The following is a 23,964-nucleotide window of genomic DNA, read 5'->3' as shown; positions in this document are numbered from 1 at the left end:
GTTAGAGCTACAACAGAATCAGCAGCAACAAAAAATGCTAACCCATTCAAACGATCCACCAAGGATCACCTAAGATTATTTTAATACTCTCTGTGGCATGCACAGAGAGTCACAGGGAAAAAAATGCACGAACTCGTCGGCTTCAAGATTTACCTGTTGAATGCATTACACAACTATAAAAAAAACTACGAAACAGGCTTTTTCGGCAAAAGTACTTATTTCGTACTCTAGAACACAAAAGAAGCACCACTCTCTTCATTAATTTACAGAAATTAATTGATCGATGCGGACGTTTTTTTACTAAACTAACGTTCGACCTATGCTTGCGTTAAGTCGCGTTAAGTCAGAAAATATTTTCAAATGCTGCAGAAAACAAAAACGCATCCTGTTCTGGAGTGCGGCCGAATACTTGTAAACAAAAAAAAACGTATCCTGATTGCTTTGTTTACGCGTTCTCTCAGTGGCATATTTGCTATCTAGTAGCTCAGTGCCGTCCGTATTATTACATAAATGCACAGACGATTAAATAGAGCCTTTTAAATACAAGTACTATACGAAGTAACTCGTCAATGAACATTTCACATCATTTTATGGTGTGCATGTGCCATACCTTTCGGCGCTGTGATGACTTTAATAGCGTGAATGGCCATATAACCTTGTCCCTCAGGTCCTCTTGTAACATTCACAACCAGCTGGCAGTTTGTGGCTGGCTTCAGGGGCACGACCGCTGTCCTCCAGTAAGTTTCGAGCAGCTCAGTGGAATATTGTGGGGTCTTCATAGAAGCAAAGGTTTGATTGCAGTACAACGAGACCTTCGCATCCTGGACAGCTGTGCACGGCAAACGAAAGTTTCACAGCGTGAAGGCCAAACTATTGAAAATGCTGAGTCACTGCATAAGCTCAGCAAAGTTAGTGAGAGCTTTACTGCATCATACAAGCCTGGCACAACACCAGGGCTCCACAGGCTGCATTGTAGATGAAGTTCGCTAGCAGTTCATTGCGTTAGCAGTGCGGGTGAGTCTAAGAAATCGCCCCCCACTCCCAAGACACCCTAGCTAAATGGCTGCCCATCTAACAACCTCGATCATCTACCCAATTGTTTGTGCTTAGCATCTGAGCCGCTACAAACACAAGGCATGCATAGAGACACATAACTGAAAGATGAACGACGAGTACTTCTCGTAAACTGACTGACTTTAATGTTCTCGCTTACAGTGAATTATTTTCCCACGACCTTTAACAGTTTATTGATATGAGTATATCAAATACACCACTGACACATTGTTTTGCGCATAAGTATTTATGTATCTTGCATGTATTAATTCTAATTTTAAACCTCTGTATCTAAGCACAATTTAGGTTAAAAGTCATTATATGCGACAATGACGAAAGGCAACTTCGATCAGTGGTTTACAAAAAGTTATCTTGAACCCAAATTTCAAGTAAGAAGATGTGAAATCCAAACCTCTATTCCTGCTTCATCATCTCTGCGCGGGCAGGTTTTCGCAAGAGTTATAGCTTTGGGAGTAGATCCTGAGCTCTATGGAGCTAATGTGCTCGAGCAATAGCAACTAAAGCACATTATGGGAAAAACGCGCCTCTTTCCTCTATAGAGATTGCCTTCACGTCGTAGATACGTCGTAGATACGTCGTTGATAATGCTGAGATAGATACGGTGTTGATAGATACGGTGATAGTAGATACGGTGTTGATAATGCTGAGCTTGAGCATATTTCTGCAAAGCTCTGCGATGTTTATCTTCTCAGGCACAAAGCCGCCAGCACGCGGCTTGACCACATTGTGTATGACAAGAGATGTTGCCATATTCATCTGCAACGTATTCAGCCGCGCGCAATTGGTTCTACGCTTTTCAAGATTTTCGTAGGCGATTACTTCGCGTTATTTTGAAAGCTTTTCTTCAGCTTTAAGCAGAGTGTGGCTGGCAGCAGCGGCATTTCTGCTCTTAAAAGTCTTTTTTTGAAAGCCTTTAGCTTTACTTCTGACTGACGGACTGTCAACGCCATGGGTGGCATCTGATGAAGATGTGGGGACTAGCCGTTCATGTTCTGGACGCACCCCTGAAATCATGAGAAAAGCCGGCTTGTTTTGACTCCGGAGGAGCTATCGCCAGTGCCCCAAGCAAGCCGCCGGCATCAATGCATGGTGCCATCAAAGTAGGCACGGCTGCAAAATGAAGCAACTACTACGTCAAAATAGACTACTATACCATCCTCAGACATTCTTTACATTTCCCGTAAGCCTCCAACTTTCAACTGCATTGTTCGCGAAGATCCAGAAGAGTGAATTTACGAGTATGATCGAGTAGCTGCTTTCAACAGTTGAGCTGATCTGGCGAAATTGAAATATTTTTTTTTTCGAACCACAAAAAACTGCCTGGACCTGTCACAGAAACCATGCAACTTCTTTCGCGACTTGAAACGCATTTGAAAGTTATGTTTTGAAGATATTTACAAGCATCTCACGGAAAGAACGAACCGGGGCCCTCTTGCACTCTCGCATTCCGCATCAGAGTCAGAATGTGGCTGCATTAAGGAACAAATGACGAACCTTTTCTAGCGAAGCGTATAGAAAACAGGGTCAAGCATTTGATCACAAGCATCAAAAAGCATCTTTTCGGTGGCATCATACGCAAATGACAGAAAACTTGCCGAAGTCATCAATGAAGCATCCAGCATCTAGAGGATCCTAGACACCCAAGCTTGCAGTAAGCAAGCAGTAGCATGTCTTGTTAGATAATTATCCGGGCACTAGGACGACTAACAACTACAGCTCCGGATGGTTAACCGCGGAGTCGTTCGCGAAAAGCTCCGCCGAAGGTGGCCATCGAAGGGAAAGCCTCACACCCCGGCATCTGCAAATGGAGATGGAGAGGTGGAACAGACGAAGGGTACATGTGAACCGCGCTCTGTGACTCACACCGCAGATGTTCGCAGCCAAAGACAACCTTGCCCCAGGAGGGCAAGGTTTACGAAAATGTTTTTTTTTTGCTTCTCCCAAACGTACACCCCTAAAGAGAGCCGAGCGCCAGGCCGGGGGACGTTTGTACCCTTTTGACCGGTGGGTGCCGGGCGGTGGGTTTCGAACCACCCACCTCCCGCAGCCGAGACGGGCGCTCAAACCACTAGGCCACGACTGTTTACGAAAATCCTCCGCGACTACCTGCCCGTCTATAAATGCAGCAGTGAAGCACGCCCTGGAAAGCACACATCTTGATGACCGCTGATCAGCTGCCGCCGCTCTGTTCTATTGTTGCGAACTCGTCCTTTTCGTCGGAACTGGTCCTACAGAACAATACGGCTTCGTGGATCCTCAATTTATCCTCCACGACCACACCCTCGCTAACGAGAACAGAAGATCGACGAGCACTCGCACCGAGGTGAGTATGCATCATCGAGATGTCTGTACCATTCGACAGCGCCGCGCGCACCATACTTTACTCTGCCAGGTCCCAGCAAAACGCAGCGGTTGTTCGAGGGAGGTCCTCAGCCCCCGTAGGGGAAACTAACACCGATCCTTGGAGGTGAGGCTGCTTGCCATCGAAACAACATCTCCGACTGCCGACGAAGCAAGGAAATGTCACTCCACAATGACGTTGTCGGGATAAAAAATAGCCTTGTAGTGACGCGATTCACCTTCGAGTTGACGATGCTGCCACACAAAACGACCCACTCAAACCGGAATATAAATATTCGTCGAAACCGTGATCATGCAGCGAGAAACATGAAACGCGAGAGCAGTACAGTACAACCTAGAGGCTGCTATTGACGGACATAAAGGTGCTGTTGATACAGCAATCATCATCATCGTAATCATCAGCCTGACTACGCCCACTGCAGAGCAAAAGCCTTTTCCTTGTCTCTCCAGTTAACCCTGTCCTTTGCCAGCGGTGGCCACCATATCCCCATAAACTTCTTAATCTAATCCGCCCCTCTAACATTCTGCCGCCCCTTGCTACACTTGTCATATATCGAAATTCATTCTGTTACCCTTTGGGACCAGCTATTACAGTGCCTTCGCATTACATGGCCTGCCCAAGCCCATTTCTTCTCTTTGATTTTGAGTATGATGTCATTAACCCGCACTTGTTCTCTCACCCACTCTTCTCGCTTTCCGTCCCTTAACGTTACACCTATCATTTCACTTTCCATAGCCCGCTGCGTTGTCCGTGGCTTAAAGGGAGACTGAAGCACTTTTTTTGAAAATCAGGATGGCAGCGGCTACCCATAGTTTTTCATGCTGTATACTGGAATATCGCATCCAACTAAGGCAAAAACAAACGCGAATTGCCTTTTTTAGCAGAAATATGCGGCCTGTGCTGCGGGGCACACCGTGCGGCGCGCCGCCGCCCGTGATCGGTCAAGAGAGGTCGTGACGACACTTTGAGGACTGGAGAAGCTGCCGATGCGGATCCGGCGCTGCGTTGAGATCGGAACTTTCCATGGTTTTGTAAAAGCGAATATGGCGAATAGTTTTGTACTACCTCCAAAGAAAAGTATACTACAGTTTGTTCATTCCACGTATCACCTAAACCCAAAAACGACACACGCAAAAAATTCTACTCCTAGTACAAGCATACGCTAGCATGAAAGACGAGTATGGAGACCATGCGTAAAAGGTGCCAGTACAACCTCGGCTGGTATTCTCGGAAAGGAAGAGGTGCGAACAATACTCAAGTCAATTACCACCACTGGACGCCTCCTGGCCAGCCCGAAAGAGCGTCATCCTAAAGAAAAGGCCCAAAGCGCTGTGTAGAAAAAATCCTGTTCTCAGTACCCGGCGTTGTAGGTCGGGGCAAGAAAGTATTTCAAGGAAACGATGAAGGAGCCCAAAGTTGATGTCAAAATGAGCGAACCGCAGTGGTCCAGCACTGCGAGGCATGCGACCACAGGATAGTGACGCAATCACTGTGCGCTCGAAACCAAGCCAAATACGCACACAACGCTGCTGCTTCACTCGTGGCGCGTTCAACAGATGTCAGAAAATATTAACCGCTTCCTCGGAAACGTTCGCCCTTCCTAGATTTGCAGTTTAGGTTCAGTGAAGTGGTGGCCAATTGTATGTGTATTTAAAAGCCGAGCTAGCTGCAACTCGCCCGCTGCCACAGCTTGATGAAGATCCTGTATAAGGTTGCGAAACGTGGTGTTTTTTTGCAGAAACTTAATTGACATTCATTTCTCTCTGAAATTTGCATACGAAATAAGAACGTCGAACGGTTTCATTTTAATCGCTTAGCTACGATTAAACGAGATGCCGCATATGAAGAGCTTCGATGCTTGCTTGCTTTGCTTTATTGCACTTTGCTTGGCTTCCTTGCTTGGACACGTCGAACCGAGTATAAAATCACTAACCGAGCCTTGCTGAGCACGCCTCAGGTGGTCTGGCCATCACCTAAGCTGAGGAGAGCGGCATATGCTTAAGCCTCTATAAGTTTCCTTCAGGGGCTAAGTGAACATGTTCCCACTTATAGAGAAGCGCTTTTTCGGTATGGTGACACGCCTCTCGTGCGCGAGAAAATCGGAGGAACTGCAGCATGGTTAAGCCGCGCCTTTTCGACACAAATCTCTAGAGATCACATTAGGGACAAGCCCTGCATGTAGCCGCACTTACGAAAGTGCTTCGGGGGGAGTACGCTTGCTTTGATCGGCTTGAATTCTTCGTCACAGCAGCGAGCGCTTGCGCTGCGAGCTTATGGCGGAAAACAGTGCAAGACGACACAGTCGCGGCCGTCGTTCTTCGTCGACACGAACGCAGAGTAGTGCCTCGTGTTCAACATGATTCTCAAGGTCGGCTGACACGCTTTGTATACGTCACAACGCACGCAGTACGAGGAACAACGCATGCAGCACGAGAAACAACGCGCGCTGAAAGCTCGCCCGGGTGCGCTGAAGTATCGCCGACTCCTCAACGTGACGTCACGTTGGCCGACATGGACGAGGTTTCCCTCACCGCTGTTCTCCTGTCCTGCGCTCGCGCGGGGTACGGGAGATTTAAACATCGCTATTAAATTGGTGATTGCGGCGCTGTTTTAGCCAAAATCGAAAAAATAATTTCATAGGCACGATTAGCAATGACACTACTTCAAAACCCTAAAAAATTGGCTGATTCGAAAACCGCCTCAGTATCCCTTTAAGCTGAACCCTCTTTGTTAGCCTTCACGCTTCTTCCCTATAGGTAAGTACTAGTAAGACACATCTGTTGTAGACTGTTCTCTTGAGGTATATTGGCAAACTGCCATTCATGATCTCAGAGGACCTGCCACATGCACTCCACCTGATTCTTATTCTTCAAGTTGTTTCCTTCTCATGATCCGGATCAACGGTCACTACCTGCCCTAAGTAGACATATTCTCTGACTACTTCCAGCACCTCACCACCAATTGCCAACTGCTCTTTCCTTCTTGGGCTGTTTAACATTACTTTGGTTTTATGTATCTTAATTTTTAGCCCCACCGTTCTGCTCTGCCTGCGAAACGCATCGGTCATGATTTTCGGTTCATGCCCTGAGTGACTTAGCCAGGAAATGTCATCAGCGAGTCACCAATTCCTTAGGTACTCTCTACTAACTCTAATCCCAAACCGTTTCCATTTCAGGCCCCGGAATACTTCCTGTAAATAGGCGGTGAACAGCATTGGCGAGATTGTGTCTCCCTGCCTAACACGTTTCCTTATTGGAATTTTATTGCTGACTTAATGGAGGACTATAGAGCTGTGCAATCGTTATAAATATCTTCCAATATTTTCACGTAACACTCTTCGACACCCTGATTCCGCAATCCCTGCATGACTGCTAAGATTTCTACTGAGTCGAATGCTTTGTCGTAATTAACGAACGCTATATTAGAGGCTGGTCATATTCTGTGCATTTCTCTATCATCCGATTGATAGCGTGAGTATGATCTATTGTGGCATATCATTTACGAAAGACTGCCTGGTCTAAGGTTGTCCTGACCCTATTAGCGATTACCTTTCTAAATACCTTGTAGGTAACAGACAATAAGCTGATCGGTCTGTAATTCTTCGTCCTTGACGTCTCCTTTCTTATGAATTAAGATAATGTTAGCGTTCTTCCAAGCTCCTAGTACGCTCGAGGTCACAAGGCATTACGTATACAGTGTGGCAAGTTTTTCTAGCTCAATTTCTCCTGCGTTCTTCAACAAATCCGCTGTTATCTGATCCTCACCAGCCGCTTTTCCCCTTTTCATTGCTCCTAAGGCTTTCTTTACTCCCTACTTCGTTACGTGCGGGATGTCCTATTGCAGTACTCGACTGGCTGTCTCAGTCACGTTCTGATTATATTCACTACCGCATAGATTAGCAGAAAACTCTTACGCTACTTTAACTATCGTATCCATATTGCTAATGACATTGCATCTTTGTCTCTTAGGGCGTACATCTGGTTTTTACCTATACCTAGTTTTTTCCTTCCTGTTTTTAGTCTACCTCCGTTCTTTAGAGAATGGTTGATTTTGTCCGCGTTAAACTTCTTTATGTCTGCTATCTTGCGCTTATTTATAAACTTCGATAGCTCTGCCAGTTCTGTTCTATCTGTGCAGTTAGACATCCTCATGCTTTGGCGCTTCTTATTCAGATCTTTAGTCTCCTGAGACAGCTTGCCGGTATCCTGTCGAACCATCCTTCCACCTACTTGTGCGGCACACTCCGTAAGAATAGCTGTGAGATTATTGTTCAATGTTTCAACATTAGGTGGTCTTCTTCTGTTAAAGCAGAAAATCTGTTCTGCCGAGAAATCCTGAATTCATCTACTTTCCCTCTTAACACTTTCTCGTTAATAGCCTTCCGCTTCTCTAGTTTCCTCCATTCCCTCTTCAAATCTTAGTTAATACGAGACCTTGCCATTCTGTGGTCACTACAGCGCACCTTTTCGAGGACCTCCACATCCTCTACGATGCCACGGTGAGCGCACAGTACGAAGTCTATTTCATTTCTAGTCTCATCATTGGGGCTCTTCCACGCCCACTTCCTGTTTGCTCGTTTGCGGAAGAAGGTACTCATGATTCGTAAATTATTTCTATCTGCGAACGCTGCTAATAACTCTCCCCTGCTATTCCTAGAGCCTATCCCATAGTCGCCTACTGCTTGGTCTCCAGCCTGCTTCTTGCCTACCTTCGCACTGAAGTCGCACTGAAGTCGCTAGGATTTTACTTCGGTCATTGCTGATCCCACATCTTTATAGAAGCATTCAACGACCTGGTCATCGTGGCTTGATGTAGGCACGTAGGCCTGCACCACATTCAGTTTCTACCGTTTATTAAGCCTAATTGGGATAGCTGCCACCCTCTCGTTAATACTATAAAACTCTTCTATGTTACCAGCAGTATCCTGATTGATGAGATATGCCACACCTAGTTGTCGTCTCTCTGCTAACCTACGTTAACACAGTATGTGCCCGCCCTTTAGTACTGTATGCGCCTCATCTGTATGCGCCTGTATGCGCCTCTTAACCTTACTGAGCCCTATGACATCCCATTTAACACCCGCTAATTCCCCCAACAGCAGTGCTTAGCTAGCCTCACTTTTTTACAGTGATATGTCTTGGAACAGTCATCTTACCCTAGTATGCAACAACCTTCGTGGTTTATCATGTGTACTATACAATGTTCGTTATTTATTACCTTTTCAGACTCGCAAGCTTATTGCCCATGCTCTCATTTATGGTATTCTCAGATATGGAGTCACTGTTGATTATCATTGCTCAAAGACTTGGCGAAAGAAATTAAATGCGATACTAAAGAAAATCCTTCGATCCGTGGCATACAACACAAATGCTTCACCTGTCTGCAATTTGTTTTCGCTTTTACAGCTGCCCTCTTTTGATGCCCTCTTCTATCATGTAGTCATTCGCGCTCACTTTTGGGAGGGTAAATTTTTGGTGCCTTTCATTCCTGTTCGTTCTTTTCGACATCATCCCCGTTTTACGGTACCTCGCTGCTACACTCACTCTGGCCACTTCACTCGTAATTATTACATACCAGAAATGTTTAATTCTCTGCCTGATTCAATCTTTTCAGTTTCTTCGTTGTCTCAATTAAAAAACTTCTTAAACACACATATGTCGGTAACCAAAACTGTTTATTTGTTCTTGTTTGCCTTAGGTATTGCGGTTTATTATTGTTTGCTTGCTTTTTAACGCCTATTGTTTAATATATCTGTCCTTCATCGACTGCCGAGTACTGCCCTACAAGCCTTTATGGCTTGGGCAGACTTGTCTTAAAGATTGTATTTTGTTCTCTGTAAATAAAGGTGTTTATTATTATTATTATTATTATTATTATTATTATTATTATTATTATTATTATTATTATTATTATTATCATTATTATTATAAGGTTCTAGCGTTAATCGTTGCCAGGTTCAGTTTCCAATGGTGGCCTGTCCGTAGCCAGAGATTCTTAGCACCCTCCGCTGCGTCACAAATCTGAACGCCGCCTTGGTCAGCTGCTCCGCAGCCGCTGGGAATTTAGAAAAAGTAAGATTCTATTTTTCCAGCTCACGAGATCAACAGAAGTTCTGCCGTTTTCCCTTCCTCAGAAATTTTTCCTTCGGACCAGGGTTTGTCAAAGTCCATGATAACCTCCAACGACTTGTCGTCCAAGTTAACAAGCATTTTGATGGTCGCCAGAACTCCGCCGAGGCAGATATTCCTTCCCATGCCCACGAAGTCGGCACTAACCGCCAAGTTTGTCCATTTCCTGTTTCTGTGTGTAGCCTTCGATTTCCAGACCGACACCCTCCGATGTTATGTACAGTCTTTGTCAAAAGTAACCAGGCTGCATGGTTTGCTTCTAGCTCGTACAGTGGAGCCCTTACAGCTTCTTTGAAGCTTAATTGGTCGTTGAAGGTAAGGACTGGGGGTCTTCTTACCTTCCAACACGTTTTGATCTTTAGGAAAGCCACAAGGGCTCCACTATACAAGCTAGAAGCAAACCATGCAGCCTGGTTACTTTTGACAAAGACTGTACCTCCTTTCAAGCTCCGCCATGCGCTTCCTTTCGCTCTGCTTGAAGTTGTGTATGGAGTTCAACAGATTTGCTTTGTGCTCTGTTTTGCTCTTTCCAGGGTCTATCAGGCATCCCAATATTAGGTTATCTTGAGGTTATGTCGGTCATTGAAACAGCGTTATGGGTAGTGCCATTTAAGCCTTGGCCAAATTCGAGGCATACTCCTCCGTGTGCTCCATGAGCTCTGCTATTTTTTTCCTTTAGTTTCCTGTTAAGCTTGTGCCTCCTCCGCCTAGTTGTGACACCGGTACTTGCTTCTAACAGATGCAGGAAATGCGGGTCAATGGTCGAAATGTCTTTTGATGTCTTCACCTTCTTGGTGTTAGTTTCCGCGTCCTCCTAAAGCGTTTTCGCTTATACCTCATAATTATCAACACTGTGCCTCTCTTTTCGGTGCTGCACTCCCTGTCTTTATTCCAGTTTATAATTCTCGCTGCCTCCTTCTTCCTGCCTGCTCTTGTTACACTTTATCGTATATTCTGCAGGATAACCACATTTGTATATTCATATCTCTTTAACCTCTCAACATTTCCAGTCCAGATTTTTAAATCTCTTGTGGAACGGCTATCCAAACTGATATTCTCGTCATAAATACAACTGAATGCGTAGAGGCTTATTTGTTCCACATTTTCCACATGTCAGGTTTTGAAACCATCCGCTAGGGTTCAACGCTGCCAGCGGTGGCTATTCAGTCTCGACAAGTAATCTTTCGAGAAGAAAACCTCCAGTTATTAAGGCGGAAGCCTTTAATGTCTCATCGTTGTAAGCAGCAGTTGTCGACAGAAAATGTCACGCTTTTCAGTTGGTGGAAACGGTCGTGACGTCACGGTGCGCGAATTTCAAACGGGGCCAATTGCACTTTGGCTAGTAACCATACAACCAATTGAAGGAATCGTATAGTGATGCTCCAAGTAAGTGGGACTGAGGTTAGTTAATTGCTTAATTACCCAATTAGCCTAATTAGCTTTACTAGTCAGGCCATATAAATAAATAAAAGCGATTAAGAAATTGGTCGAGCTCAGGAATCGAACCCCGGTCTTCGGCGTGAGAGACGAGCACGCTATCCACTACGCCATGCCAGCTCGATGGTTTGGATTGAACAAAGGCGCGTCTAGTGAATACGGTGTCTTCACATACTGCCATCCTCCTCCCTTCCCTTCCGGCGAGGTTTAGGTGTCCACCGAGATATGAGAGACAGATACATTTCCTTTCCTCAAAAACCAATTTACCGACGAGTGAGGCGTACAACCGAATGGGCGATGGCGTTCTATGGACTCCTTGGCAGCGTTGCAAGACGCTGTCGCATTCCACTCTTAGGGGCGAAGCATAACATCTTAACCACACATCACTGACCACACTTTAGGTCAAAAAAGTGCCCCCCCTGAATTTTGACGGGTGTCCACCGAGATATGTGAGACAGTTACTGAGTAATTTCTTTTCCTCAAATACAATTTTCATTTTCTTCATTACGGCTCCTCTTTATCTAACTTCTTTCACTCCCACCTCCCTTTCTCTACGGTGCGGTTCAGGTGTCCACCGAGATGACAGAGAATTACTGCGCCATTTCCTTTCCTCAAAAAGCGTTGCATTCAAAGGGCAAGGCATCGCGCCGAACGGGTGGTGGCGTTCCGTGGACTCCCTGGCAGCGCTACAACACGCTGTCGCGTTCCACTCCTAAAGGCGAAGCTTAAGCGTCATTAATTAGCAGTTAATTAGTATTCAGGCATTAATCAGTAATTAACAATTAATTAGCGATTTGCCATTACTTAGTAATTAGTACTCAAATATATGTGACGCCACCAGTGCCACAGAAACAGCGAAGGTGGTGCGGAAAACGCTTCCGCCTCTACCCACTTTAGACAGTCAAAGTGCCCCCTGAATTTTTTGCAGATTCACTTGTACTGATGTCTTTATTGGACTGCCCACTTAAATGTGCTTCGCGACAATTTTACAAATCGTAAATTAGGTTTTTAGTGAGCTAGAAAACGTAAATTTAGCTGACGTGGAAAGTGAATGTTGGGATCGAGCCTGAAATGCGGATATTCGCGAAGTGCAACCGAAGAAAAGGAGCGATGCGGATAAATGGGTGCCTGAGCTAGCGCTTTTCTTTCGGTTTCTACCGCTCTCTCCTTCCTGTGATCATAAGCACAGAGCTAGAATAAGCGATCAGGGCACGCCCACTGCAACTCACGCACCGCCGCCTATGCAACATGTGTGGCGCACCTTCGGCACTAGGAACAATACAGCATGTTCGGCTAATTTTTTCATAACGGGTATTCAGAGTGCTCATAAACAGGCTGTGCCTTCTCCCTGGCCGAGGAATATTCGCGCCGCATAGAGCTATGAATGAGATGAAATTTCATGTCGCTTGCACAGGAGCGCATTGGTCGAGATGTGTACAAAGAGATTACCTTCCATTTTATGAGCTCGTATATAGTGAACTGCTAGCTTGAATACACGTGCGAGTCAAATTCATTGCGCCTCTTGCCAGTTGAGTGTTTAGATGTGCTGGGCTCTGCACTGAGGAGGAGGAAGAAGAGGAGGAAAGGCGCGGAGGTTAACAGGTAGAAGAAACCCCCACTCCTTGTATGTAGATGAGCCCGTTTGTATCCGCTAGTCACCCTGGCCAATCCCCCGCCGAGGGTGTGTACCATCAAGACTGAGGACTGAAGACTGAGGACTGAGAAGAAACCAGTTTGAAACTTCGCACCAGGGGAAGGAGATGAGGGAACAGAAAGGTGTGAGAGAAAAGATGGAGATAAGAAAAAGTAGGAGACGAAAAGGTTTCGGCAAATTCACAGCCTGTCATGCAGGTCTCTTAACAACCGCAGGAGGGCCTGGCTGGCCCTCACCGCCGATGATCACCGTGGCCCGCGTTCAAGTATCTTGAACTCCGTTAGCGGCCGAGAATCGAGGTGTTCCAGCGCACGGCCTAGAGAATGTCTTGCAGAACTGTACGCTGGGCATTCACAAATAATATGAGGTATTGTCTCGTCGCCCCCACAAATATCCCATGCAGGGTTATCATCCATGCCGAACACAGTAGCGTAATGGTTGGTGAATGCGACACTAAGCCAAAGGCGACCCAGCAAAGTTGCCTCACATCGCGGCAGGCCGGACGGAAGACGTAATTTCAGGTAAGGATCCAGGGATAATAGACGCGGATTCGCAAACTGGCTGGAAGTCTGCAAGTCAAGCGGGATCTCTCGTGCCGCTGTTCGAAGCCTACCCGCTGCATCGGACCTCGTGATGGTGGGCCTTGTCCACGTGGTGGTTGCCTACGATGCCGCTGTGTCCTGGCAGCCATTGGGAGACAATATCGTGCCCTGTATTGATGGTGGAGTGGGGTAGCTCTCGGATTTCCTTGAAATCCTTGGTGTGGGATAGCTATCGGATTTACATCAAAATGTCTTGAGAAACTACTCTACAAAACGTTCGTGAGTTAATGCAGCAAATCTAGCTCACTGACAGCCCATGAGAACGGATTTAAAAAACGGCTTTCGACAGGTACTGCGCTTTTAACTCAGAAAGAACTAATCTAAAATACAGTGAACACCAACAACTAACTCTCAGAATATTTGAAGATAACTGAAAAGCGTTTGGTTCCTTCATTCATCAGACAATACTTGCTAAACTCGACTTGTAATGCTTCAATGGCGTTTTTTTTTACATATTAACGACGTATCTATTAATAATTTTCGGAGGGAACAACTTATAATAATCCCCCTATTATCCAACTTAAAATCAGTTTCAGCGGGAGTTCCGCAAGAAAGCACATTGGAGCCGTTGCATTTCATCCCTTATACAAACGACATCATTTTCATTGACCCACGCCCAACTATCATGATATATGCTGCGAATACGAGGATATTCTTGACCTCTAGTAGCACTAATCACCTCACTGCTCATGCAAACAGATGGTTATGCCTTTTAAATAACTGGTCATTCATAAACGCATCAGCTATTAACATCAAGAAATCGAAAGCCGTGCTTTTTGGAGCAAGAAATGAACTGGTGCCCGATACTGACATTTCCCTTATCATTCGTTGACTGCCAAAGCAAGCTGTACCTGCCGTGAAAGCTTAAGAATACTTTTCAAGGAGCGTTTATCATGGCCAGTACATGTAGACAAGACGGCTGACAGGTTATCAAAAACAGGTGGCATCCGGAATAATCATTGCCATTCTATGCCAGAAAACACACAACTAATTCTCTGAAATTCTATGTTCGCTTCTGTTTTAAACTACTCTTTTGAAGTTTGCGGAGCAACACTCTGTAATTTAAGCGCGTTTCATACAAATAAAAAAAGCACAGTAGGAAACATTGCTAAAATTCACCGCGTCACGACTATACTACTTTTTAATTCTTTCAAACTCACGTCAATATTCGATCTGTTTAATATAAGCCTGATAAAGAGGTGTAAGGAAAGTAACGCGGTTCAAAATTTTCTTGAAACTTTTTCTCACCTAAAACGCAGAGAAAACACTCATTTCTAGCCCCCTGGCCCCAACTTGCCGCCCCCCCCCCCCCTGCTGCCTAGGTAACTTACTGATGCCTTACGAAATCAATGACGAATAGTTCATTCTACAGAGACGAGCCTATCATGGACGACAAATGCTGAAACATTACTTAACGTCACTAATGACGATGATGATGATGTCCTCAGGCTTAACTGCCCATACCCACGGCGGGGGATTGGCCAGGGTGCATAGCCGTGATTACTAAATTCCTTTAGTTACCTCATGAACTTCTTCTTTTCGCATTCTTATGTTTCACATGCTTTTTGTTTTCCTGCACGCTGTATCTCGCTTATTTTCTGTGATATTTAAAAGTACTTCTAATCTTCACTGGCGCAGGCGCGTATTCAAGCCCCTGTGTGAGCCTTTTGTCTGCGCCCCTTACATCTGGTTGATGTAAATTGAGATTTGATTGACTAACTGGAGTGCATGGTCCATCTATTCCTTAAAAATCAAAACACAATTACTTAAGAGTTCTTCACACTGCCAAATAACGCACTTCTTCGTTCACTTCTTCTTGTAAATTGCCCTAATAAAAACGGTGTCTTGCACATTTTACACACACTCAGCCCTGATGTCTTGTTTTCAGAATATTGTCACGTTGTAGTGACGGCAGTCCAGCAGTCAGGAAAACACCAGAAAGACTTGCAAACGAAGCTCTTTATTTGGGCTGACTTGCGCCCGCAAAAGAACTGAATCACTCCGTGGCGGCGTAAGCAACAAGCGTGCTCGTCAGTGGCCGAACTATGAATGCCCGCTGCTCGCGGCATCGTTCAATTTAAAGCCGGCAAGGAAACTTCCAGATAGCAGGACAAGATCATCTACAGTAATCTGGAAAAACCTAGATGCAGCCTTTCATGGCTGCGATCAATCGAGATTAGACTGGTCGCTTCTCGCGTAACGAACAAAAATGATAACAGCCCTTTCCTGCAGCCTTGAGCGTGAACGAACAAACACTACAATGATAAGTGGCATTACCCCCCTTCCAAAGAAGCATCGTCTCGATGCTTTAGAAGCCTTAGAATGAAATTAAACACGGAGAATGCTTCGAGAACTTAGAGTCATTTAGCGTTCCTAATAAGGTGTAAGGGAAGCGGTAAAAGCTTCAAGTCTGGCCGTGTCGTCGTCGGTGTTGTCGTAGTTTTTGTCGTCGTATTTGTCGTCGCAGTAGTCGTCCTCGTCGTCGTAGGCATCGTAGGGATCGTCGTCGTCATAGGGGTCGTCGTCGTCGTAGGGGTCGTCGTCGTCGTAGGGGTCGTCGTCTTCGTAGGGCTCGTCGTCTTCGTAGGGCTCGTCGTCTTCGTAGGGCTCGTCGTCTTCGTAGGGCTCGTCGTCTTCGTAGGGCTCGTCGTCTTCGTAGGGGTCGTCGTCTTCTTAGGGGTCGTCGTCTTCTTAGGGGTCGTCGTCTTCGTAGGGGTCGTCGTCTTCGTAGGGGTCGTCGTCTTCGTAGGGGTCGTCGTCTTCGTAGGGGTCGTCGTTGTTGTAGGGGTCGTCGTCGTCGTAGGGGGCATGGTCTTCTGTTTTCGTCGATGGAGGATCTTAGTTCTTGCGCTCAGAAGCAACCTCACCTCCAGAGGTTGCTTTATTCAGTTTAACCTTCGGGGGCTGGGGAAGCGTCCACGCACTGCGTAGCCTCGGCTAGGAGATACTTAGCGCGGTGACGATGGCGACGGAGAACGCGATAGGCGGCTCGGCGATGCGTATCCTTCCCGACTCAAAAAATCCTCGATTTCGGCTGGTCGCTGGCCGGGTCGGGGTCGTGGGGCGTCGTAAGGGAAGCCTCGGATGCCCATTCTCCCGTATGGGCAGTACCGGAGAATGTGACCGGCTTCTCCGCAGTGGAAGCATTGTGGGCGGCGCTGGTCAGGTGTTCTCCACTCGACGCATTTCCTCGGCCGTGTACGACGCTCGTAGAACGGGCGAGTTGGGGCGAGAGGGCGGCGCTCCAGCGCAGCTGGCTAAGGGCGATAGGGACTTGGGTCTCGTCGTCGAGGTACAGGACGGCGCACTGCTGCGGCGTAAGTCATGGCTGGAGGCTCCAGAGGCTGCGTGGTAGACTGGAGTCAGGTCTTCCGGCGAATAACTCAAAGGGCTGGCGTCACGACTTGCAGGGGTTGTCCGGTACCTGGAAGGCTACCCAGCACCTCCACCAAATGTCACGTTGTAGTGACGGCAGTCCAGCAGTCAGGAAAACACCAGAAAGACTTGCAAACGAAGCTCTTTATTTGGGCTGACTTGCGCCCGCAAAAGAACTGAATCACTCCGTGGCGGCGTAAGCAACAAGCTTGCTCGTCAGTGGCCGAACTATGAATGCCCGCTGCTCGCGGCATCGTTCAATTTAAAGCCGGCAAGGAAACTTCCAGATAGCAGGACAAGATCATCTACAGTAATCTGGAAAAACCTAGATGCAGCCTTTCATGGCTGCGATCAATCGAAATTAGACTGGTCGCTTCTCGCGTAACGAACAAAAATGATAACAGCCCTTTCCTGCATCCTTGAGCGTGAACGAACAAACACTACAATGATAAGTGGCAATATGTATAAATCAATTAATACTTGCACAACTGGATTTCAATTTTTACTGCGCTGTTATGAAGCATAAGATATTGTAAAAAACAGAACTAATGTTCTGGTACCAAAATAAAAATTGCACGGCTGAAAGGGTTAAGAGGGGGCAATGCCGAAAAGCTTTGCAGTGACAATTTGTTCATGGTCAAAGCCGGAGCCACGCGCCTTTATCACTCAGTGCCAGATTTCTCTGGAATATTTACTGCCGCGCGCAAGTGGCTCTACGGTTTGCAGGGTTGCCGTAGGCGGCTACCAGTCCGTATATCAAAAGTTATTCGCCAGCATTAAACTGAGTGTGGCGCAGGGCGCCGCACTCAGTTTCCAGTTTCTAACCAGCCTCCGCGCAGTTGTTCTGATATTTGAGGGCGTAAGAAAGCCGAGTAAATATCTTCATTCGGAAGCCTTCAGGTTCATTGCTGATATCCGGACTGTCGTTACCACTACTTTACAATAATGCGCGCTTTGTAAGACTTATTAGAATGCGTGCACGAAGGTATCAAAGCGCAGGTCACGGTTGCGCAAACATTCTTAGTGCAAGGCATAACATTGCAAAATTAACATCATGTTAAATATGCACTTGGAGAAATATAATGTGACAACATGGCGGCGCTTTCTGGATGAAGAGCGATCCTCTATGGCATGAAGGTGCCATCCACGCCATTCGGGTCGGCTATTCGTAGAGTCAGTAATGAATATTTTTTTCTGTCACCCTTTTCTCACTTTAAAAACAGTGTACATTACTTATTGCTGCCTTTTTTCTTAGGTGCGCTCTCGAGTCAGGTAGTTAAGCGGCTGAAGACGATGAATTGCCTCTTACCAACTCAGTATAATTATGAAAGAAATATACCTTTGCAGCAGCCTGTTAACGGACCAATGATTTCGTTTACTTTTTGTATCCAAAATCGAAGAAAGAATTTTCAGCAATACATAGCACATTCACGACTGCAGTCGTTATCGAGTGGTCGTGTGTTTAAAACTTCTTGCAATAGACGGCGCAACATCTACTCCTTCGCATATAGCGACGATTAGCGGCTTTGTTGAGCCGTGCTTACGTTTTCAGTTTCACCATATAACATTTTCTTTATTTGGAAGTTCTCATAAGCGTGCTAATTGCACATTGAGCCGAAGGTGGCTGCATGCGAAACTCAGGCTTAATCTTCAGAGAACGCTGTAAAAATGAGTGCTGCTAAGAAGAATTTCTTCTCGCGGGCAAACGCAATTCCTATTAGGCGGTTTTTTTAAGTCGCTTTTCTTAATACTGAGAACTAACAAATTTTTCGCTCACCTGCGCCAGACCGTTCGTAGGTAATTTCCACGCTGACATGGTTGGCATCCACATCGAAGATAGGGCTATATAATAGCGCTGTCTTCAAATTTGAATGGGCTTTGGTGTAATTGTAATCAATGGTTCCAATTCGCAGATCCAGATAGAGCAACGTTGTTATAGGAAACCCTATGGATAGAAGAGCAACATAAAAATTACTCCAAGAAAAATTGATCAGGATGAGTTGTTCTACGCCAGATGAGGCAGACTTCATGCTAGACCATCTTCTATTTCGCAAAAAAAAATTATGGCTTTCTGCGTTGCTACGGTAAACGTTGTCCCGGCGTTTTACTTGGCGAAAAAATTATTTAAAGCAGTAGCAAAACCTGGTCTCACAAAAAGTTTGTTAAAAATAAACTCCTTCATGTATATATGAAATTTTTTTCATGTAAATAAAGACATTGGGCTTTCGTAAGTAGTAAACTGAATTGAAATTGTTGTTAATACACTACTACAATAATTGTTTGTTGTTGGTAATAGTGTCTAGCGCTACCGATGGACGCTGAAGGAACGGCGAAGTGCGGACGCGTAAGAGGAAGCTGGGCACCTTCGCGCTGAAGCATCAGACTGTGGTCGACCGGCCTATGTAAAGAGCCTTTGTAAGTAAAGCATGTAACAGCGTGGTAGAGATGGGTATTCAGCGTGGAGCTCTGTCGGCATCACTGGAGCAGAAGAATTGGAGGACTTCCCAGTTTCCCGTGAAAATGACCGTAGAAAGCTGCGCACATCAGCCAGGAGCAGCAGCGCCCGCTTTGCCACACTACCGCGAGCCGCGGACGTTTTCTGGAATGGCTGTCGAAAACATCGATGAGTGGCGCACCAATTACCAAAGGTTGAGTAAATACACATGATTACGCGGAGAAAGGTACAAAAAGATGAAATATTGAAAATTTTTTTCAGATTTCATGTTCTCAGAGTGCTCATTCTAAATATTTTTCTAAGTTCTCCAGAACGCAACAAAGGAAATAAAAATGTTTCAGTGATGAGAAAATGACATTTGGAAGCATTCTCAACCTTCAGGTTCATTGTAAGGTGGTCCTAGTAAAAAATGAGAAAGAGGGAAGCTGTACAGTTTCATTCAATTGAATTTATTTCTGATAGATTAATCGGAATACTTTTTGTTTAAGTGAGAAAATGTTTTTAAAGTGAAGCCCTTTCGTTCAACACCGGCGTTGCTCGACGCTTGCCCTTTACTACAGTGTAGGCTACAGCTGACTTCCAGGCGATACATAACCAAGCGGCACGGTGCTGCAAGCGAATATTCCTGATATTACCCTGTTGAAAGGCCCACCGCGTCTTTATTCACATTTCGTCATGCATCGTTGAGAGAGAAAGAGCTGATGTAGTGAAACCCGCGCATGTTTTTCAATCGATGTTGTCCTAAAGATAGCCCACTATGTTCATTTTTACTCCCTTGAAAAACTTCTTAGTGCGCACAGAGGACTACGACAGGCTTGATACTTTGCTCCGCCCACGTAAACTCGTTATAGATGATCAGTGTTTGATCTTGATACGTCCTCTGAATGTCTTCTCTTCCTGCCAAGCCCATGACAGCTCTGCCAACGCCGTCGCCAGCAATCTTGGCATGTGAGGCGGCGGAAAAATTTCATCACACTAAATAATTGAAATCGTTTCTCTCGGAGCTGTTTTAACCCTGATGGCTTAGTCTATAAAGTGCGCTTCTCGGCTGAAGGGCAGCTCTGCACTGTTTACGTTGAGGAATATTAGCCATTCTGGTCGAGCTCGGACCGAAAGCAGCACCTCAATTTCATAACCCTCCTCGCAGCTGCGTGTTGAGGAGCGGGGCTGCAGCAGTCTTGGCCCGCATCTTTACTTACCATGCGATATAGACTGATTCTTCTGCACACGGCCTATCTGCTTCACTTTCTGTTGTTGTAACCATACCTTTCTGTAGACTTTTGCATTGCGAAAGCTGGCAGCTTCCAAGCCCAACCCTTAAAAAATGGTCTATAGACGTCTATAGACTTCTTATTGACTCTATTGACTTTCCTATAGACATTGCTTTTTGTCTATTCAGAGCCCATACAGCGTCTATAGACAAAAGTCTACTAAAAGTGTATGGCCATAAATTTATAGATTCTCTATATACTGCCTATGGCACTTCTATTGCCTATAGACTTTTGTGTATAGAGAGTCTATGTACTTTATAGACACGTCTATAGACACTCTATAGACTCTCTAAAACTTTTTTGTAAGAGAATGCACCATTGTATAGAAGCACGGAGCAACGCGGGGAATCAAAGGAAGGAATCAACATGGAAATTGTTTTCTCCTGAACAAAGAAACGTTCCAATTTAGTTCCACAAGTGAATACTAATTAATGATATTTTGCAAGTTACTATCTATAATTTTTTGCTAGGAGCACCTCACAATGGAATTGATGGTTGAATATGCACCTCCGAAAAAAAAAATTCTCAAATTTGAATTTTTGTTTTCCTCACAAGGCTTATGTTTCTCATCTCTGACATATTTTTATCGGCTTCTTCGCCTTCTAGATAACAGAAAAATAGTTGAAATGACTACTGCGGAAACGAGATTGGAAAAAAAAATACTCCCCTTTTCCTTGTCTTCTTCACATCTTTGTAATGTAAAACAAATATAACAAATTAGCCTCAATTTACTTTTATCTGAAAGCACATAGTCATATGTTTGCATAAGAGTTTCATAGTCAGGCATAACGTTTAAAAAATTTTTACAAATTTTTCTCTAAGACTAGGTTTTGCCCCTGCCCTCAAAGTTAAGATGGGGGCCACGACAGAATTTTTTTTTCGCCAAAATCAAAAAAGTCTATCACAGTGTTTGTGATAGTGGCTCCATAACGCTTGATTTTTTTTAATGTATTCCATGACGTGGAGTGCAAACTCCAGATAAATTGGCGTGGAATGATCCAGATACATTGTTACGAACAGCATCAAAGGGAAGATTACCAAGCATCTTTATGCGTGCTTCGTTTAGCCGCTATCATTTGATAGCATGAGAGCTTATATTCATTATGCATGATATTCACATCCATTATATTCCGGTGGGGAGTTCAGCAGCGTGTTTGCTGTTAATGTGTTATCTTTAATGACTTTTAGTTCTAGGTTTCTCTGCTCTGAAGGCGAAATTCTCTCCCCACGACTCTCGTAAGTTATTACGTCTTCTTGTATAAGGAATGCTTACTGTGCAGTCCTCTGTTCGTCGAAAGCAGCGCCATGCACATGAAATAGGTAAGCGGCGAATAAGCTATGCCTAATTAACTAAAAAAGGTATATTTTTTTTGTCTCTGCAGGCGGTGGGTGACAGTTGTTTAAATGTCGGAATGATCAAGTATGCATTTTTGGAATACTTTTGACTGAATGAAGAGATGGTACGTTTTATGCGAAGCATATTGCTAGAGCTACCACTCACGCCGTCGCCGTGGGACCCCTAGCCGTGAAACCACGTGACACCGTGACGTCACACCACGTGACATCGGATGAGAGAGCCGGCCTCCACCCCGCGCCGTCGCCCTGGGACCCCTAGCCGTCACGCCACGTGACACCGTGACGTCACACCACGTGACATCGGATGAGAGAGCCGGCCTCCACCTCGCGCCGTCGCCGTGGGACCCCTAGCCGTCACACCATGTGACATTATGGCGTCATATTGGAGTATATAAGAGGAGGCGGTTGCGCTCCCCCTCAGTAGATACACGATGCCTCCGAAGAAGGATGCAGTCGAGCGGTGGAATCAAAATCACAGCTTTAAAGATCACAAAAGTGTATTCATTGATTTGAAAAAATAAACGATGATGAATGACATTCTGGTGTTGTCGTGGATTAATCTAGCTACAACATAACCAAGGTAAACCAAGCTAAGCCCTAATATGCTTTGCATTCCCAAGGCTTAGCCAAGCTGAGCCTCAGCAATTTTTTTTGCAAGCGTCTTGTTTTTCTAATAGCGTTCTTTATGCAACATCCCCAACATTTCGCATTGTGCAGAAATACAAAAAGGCCATAGGAAACGCCGCTGGCTATAGGAGCATGCCAATTTGTTTTGGCAGTAGAAGAATAAACCCAGTCAATCTGTGCGACCCCTGCGGTCGATTGGCCTGCTGAGCATTACGCCTTTAGGAGTTCACCTTTACAGTCTCGTAGAAAAGTGGCCGCCAACACGCCGCCGCTGACTGCCTTTCGTGGCGGTCATTCGCGACTACTCATTGCGATAAAGGAAACTTCGTTGACTGTTTTGCCGTCATTTCATTGCAGTTTCCGGTTTCCCTACAGCTTCCAGCGAACAACGAAAAGATCAGCATTTGGTACTGCTTTTCGAAGAAGCCATGATCCGGCAACTGCGAGCCCTTCTGCATTTGCGACGGTTTATTCTGCCGAGCTATACTCGTCTGGAATGTGTGCGCTTTCTCGTCGTCATTCCCGGCTAGCCTCTATTACTATGTTCTATGCGCAATACATGATGGCATCATGCTTGGGAACATTGGATTGGCCAGGACGCTTGCCCGAATTAAGCAATGTTTTAATGTCGAAACATGCATCGCACGACTCAGCGTTACGTGACATCCTGCGTGCAATACCAGCGGCTCAAACGTCCACCAACTTCTCCACCGAGACACTTGCCTCCGGTGGCACCCCCCAGCACATCATATGACCAAGTGGGTCCTGACCTGCTAGGGCCGTTTCCCCGCTGGTTCAAAGGGAACTGCTGGGAAATCGTGTGCGCTGATCATCACACGCGTTAATATGAAACTGCGCCATACCTTCCTCCAACGCAGCTGAAATCTCTCTATCCATGCTGGCGCTCTCGGTCATGAGCCTCCTGGTGCAGTTATTAGCGACAGTGGCCAGTAAATTAGCGGCAGATTTGATGGCGCTACTTCTGCGCCTTTGTTCCTGCCATTTCCATCACTCAGCGCGATAGCACCCGAATGCAAATGGCCCCGTTGAACGCACAAACCGAACACTGACGAACATGCTTGCGATGTACGAGGTCTATTAGAAAAGTATCCGGATTTTGGCTGAAGAAAAAAAAACTGGCATAACTGAAGCGTTGGAAACCTAATCACCCTCAAAGTAGAGGCGACTCTACAACTCTTCTCCCAGCGGTGCCGCCATTGTTGAGACCATTCTGAAAAGGCCTCTTTCGAAGTGTAGTTTAGCTCTGCTGTTATTGCAGCCATACTGTCCTCTCTTGTCTGAAATCGTGCTCCTTTCAATGGCCTCTCGATTTTGGGAAAGAGCCAGAAGTCCCAGAGGGCCATATCAGGAGAGTAAGGAGCCTGTTGAACTGTCGGAGTCTGGTTTTTCACGAAAAAAGTCTGAATCAAGTGCGGGGCGAGGAATGTGCAGGAACATTGTCGTGATGGATGCGCCAATTTCCTGTTGACCTCAACTCCGGTCACTTGCGTCGCACAGCATCAGGTAGGTGATGGAGGACATCCCTCTAGTACCCTTTGGTCTTTGTTTGACCCGGTGGTGCGTACTCGTGGTGTATCACACAGCGGGAGTCAAAGAAAGCGG

The 23,964-nt window shown here is 45.7% G+C and overlaps 1 protein-coding gene across 1 annotated transcript in view; it reads right to left on the bottom strand.

Moving 5' to 3' along the window:
• Positions 1-23,964, bottom strand: part of LOC149370574 (MAM and LDL-receptor class A domain-containing protein 1-like) — a 126,066-nt gene that overhangs the window by 46,230 nt on the left and 55,872 nt on the right. Inside the window, exon 8 of the mRNA XM_089578006.1 lies at positions 18,410-18,577. Within this exon, the coding sequence (XP_089434132.1) occupies positions 18,410-18,577 (168 nt within the window). The remainder of the gene's footprint in view (positions 1-18,409; positions 18,578-23,964) is intronic.

Source organism: Amblyomma mixtum, chromosome 1, assembly GCF_055824585.1.
Source record: "Amblyomma mixtum isolate Tamu chromosome 1, ASM5582458v1, whole genome shotgun sequence".
Taxonomy (NCBI): domain Eukaryota; kingdom Metazoa; phylum Arthropoda; class Arachnida; order Ixodida; family Ixodidae; genus Amblyomma; species Amblyomma mixtum.
The sequence above is the reverse complement of the archived record's forward strand: the minus strand, read 5'-3'. Positions and strand labels throughout refer to the sequence as shown.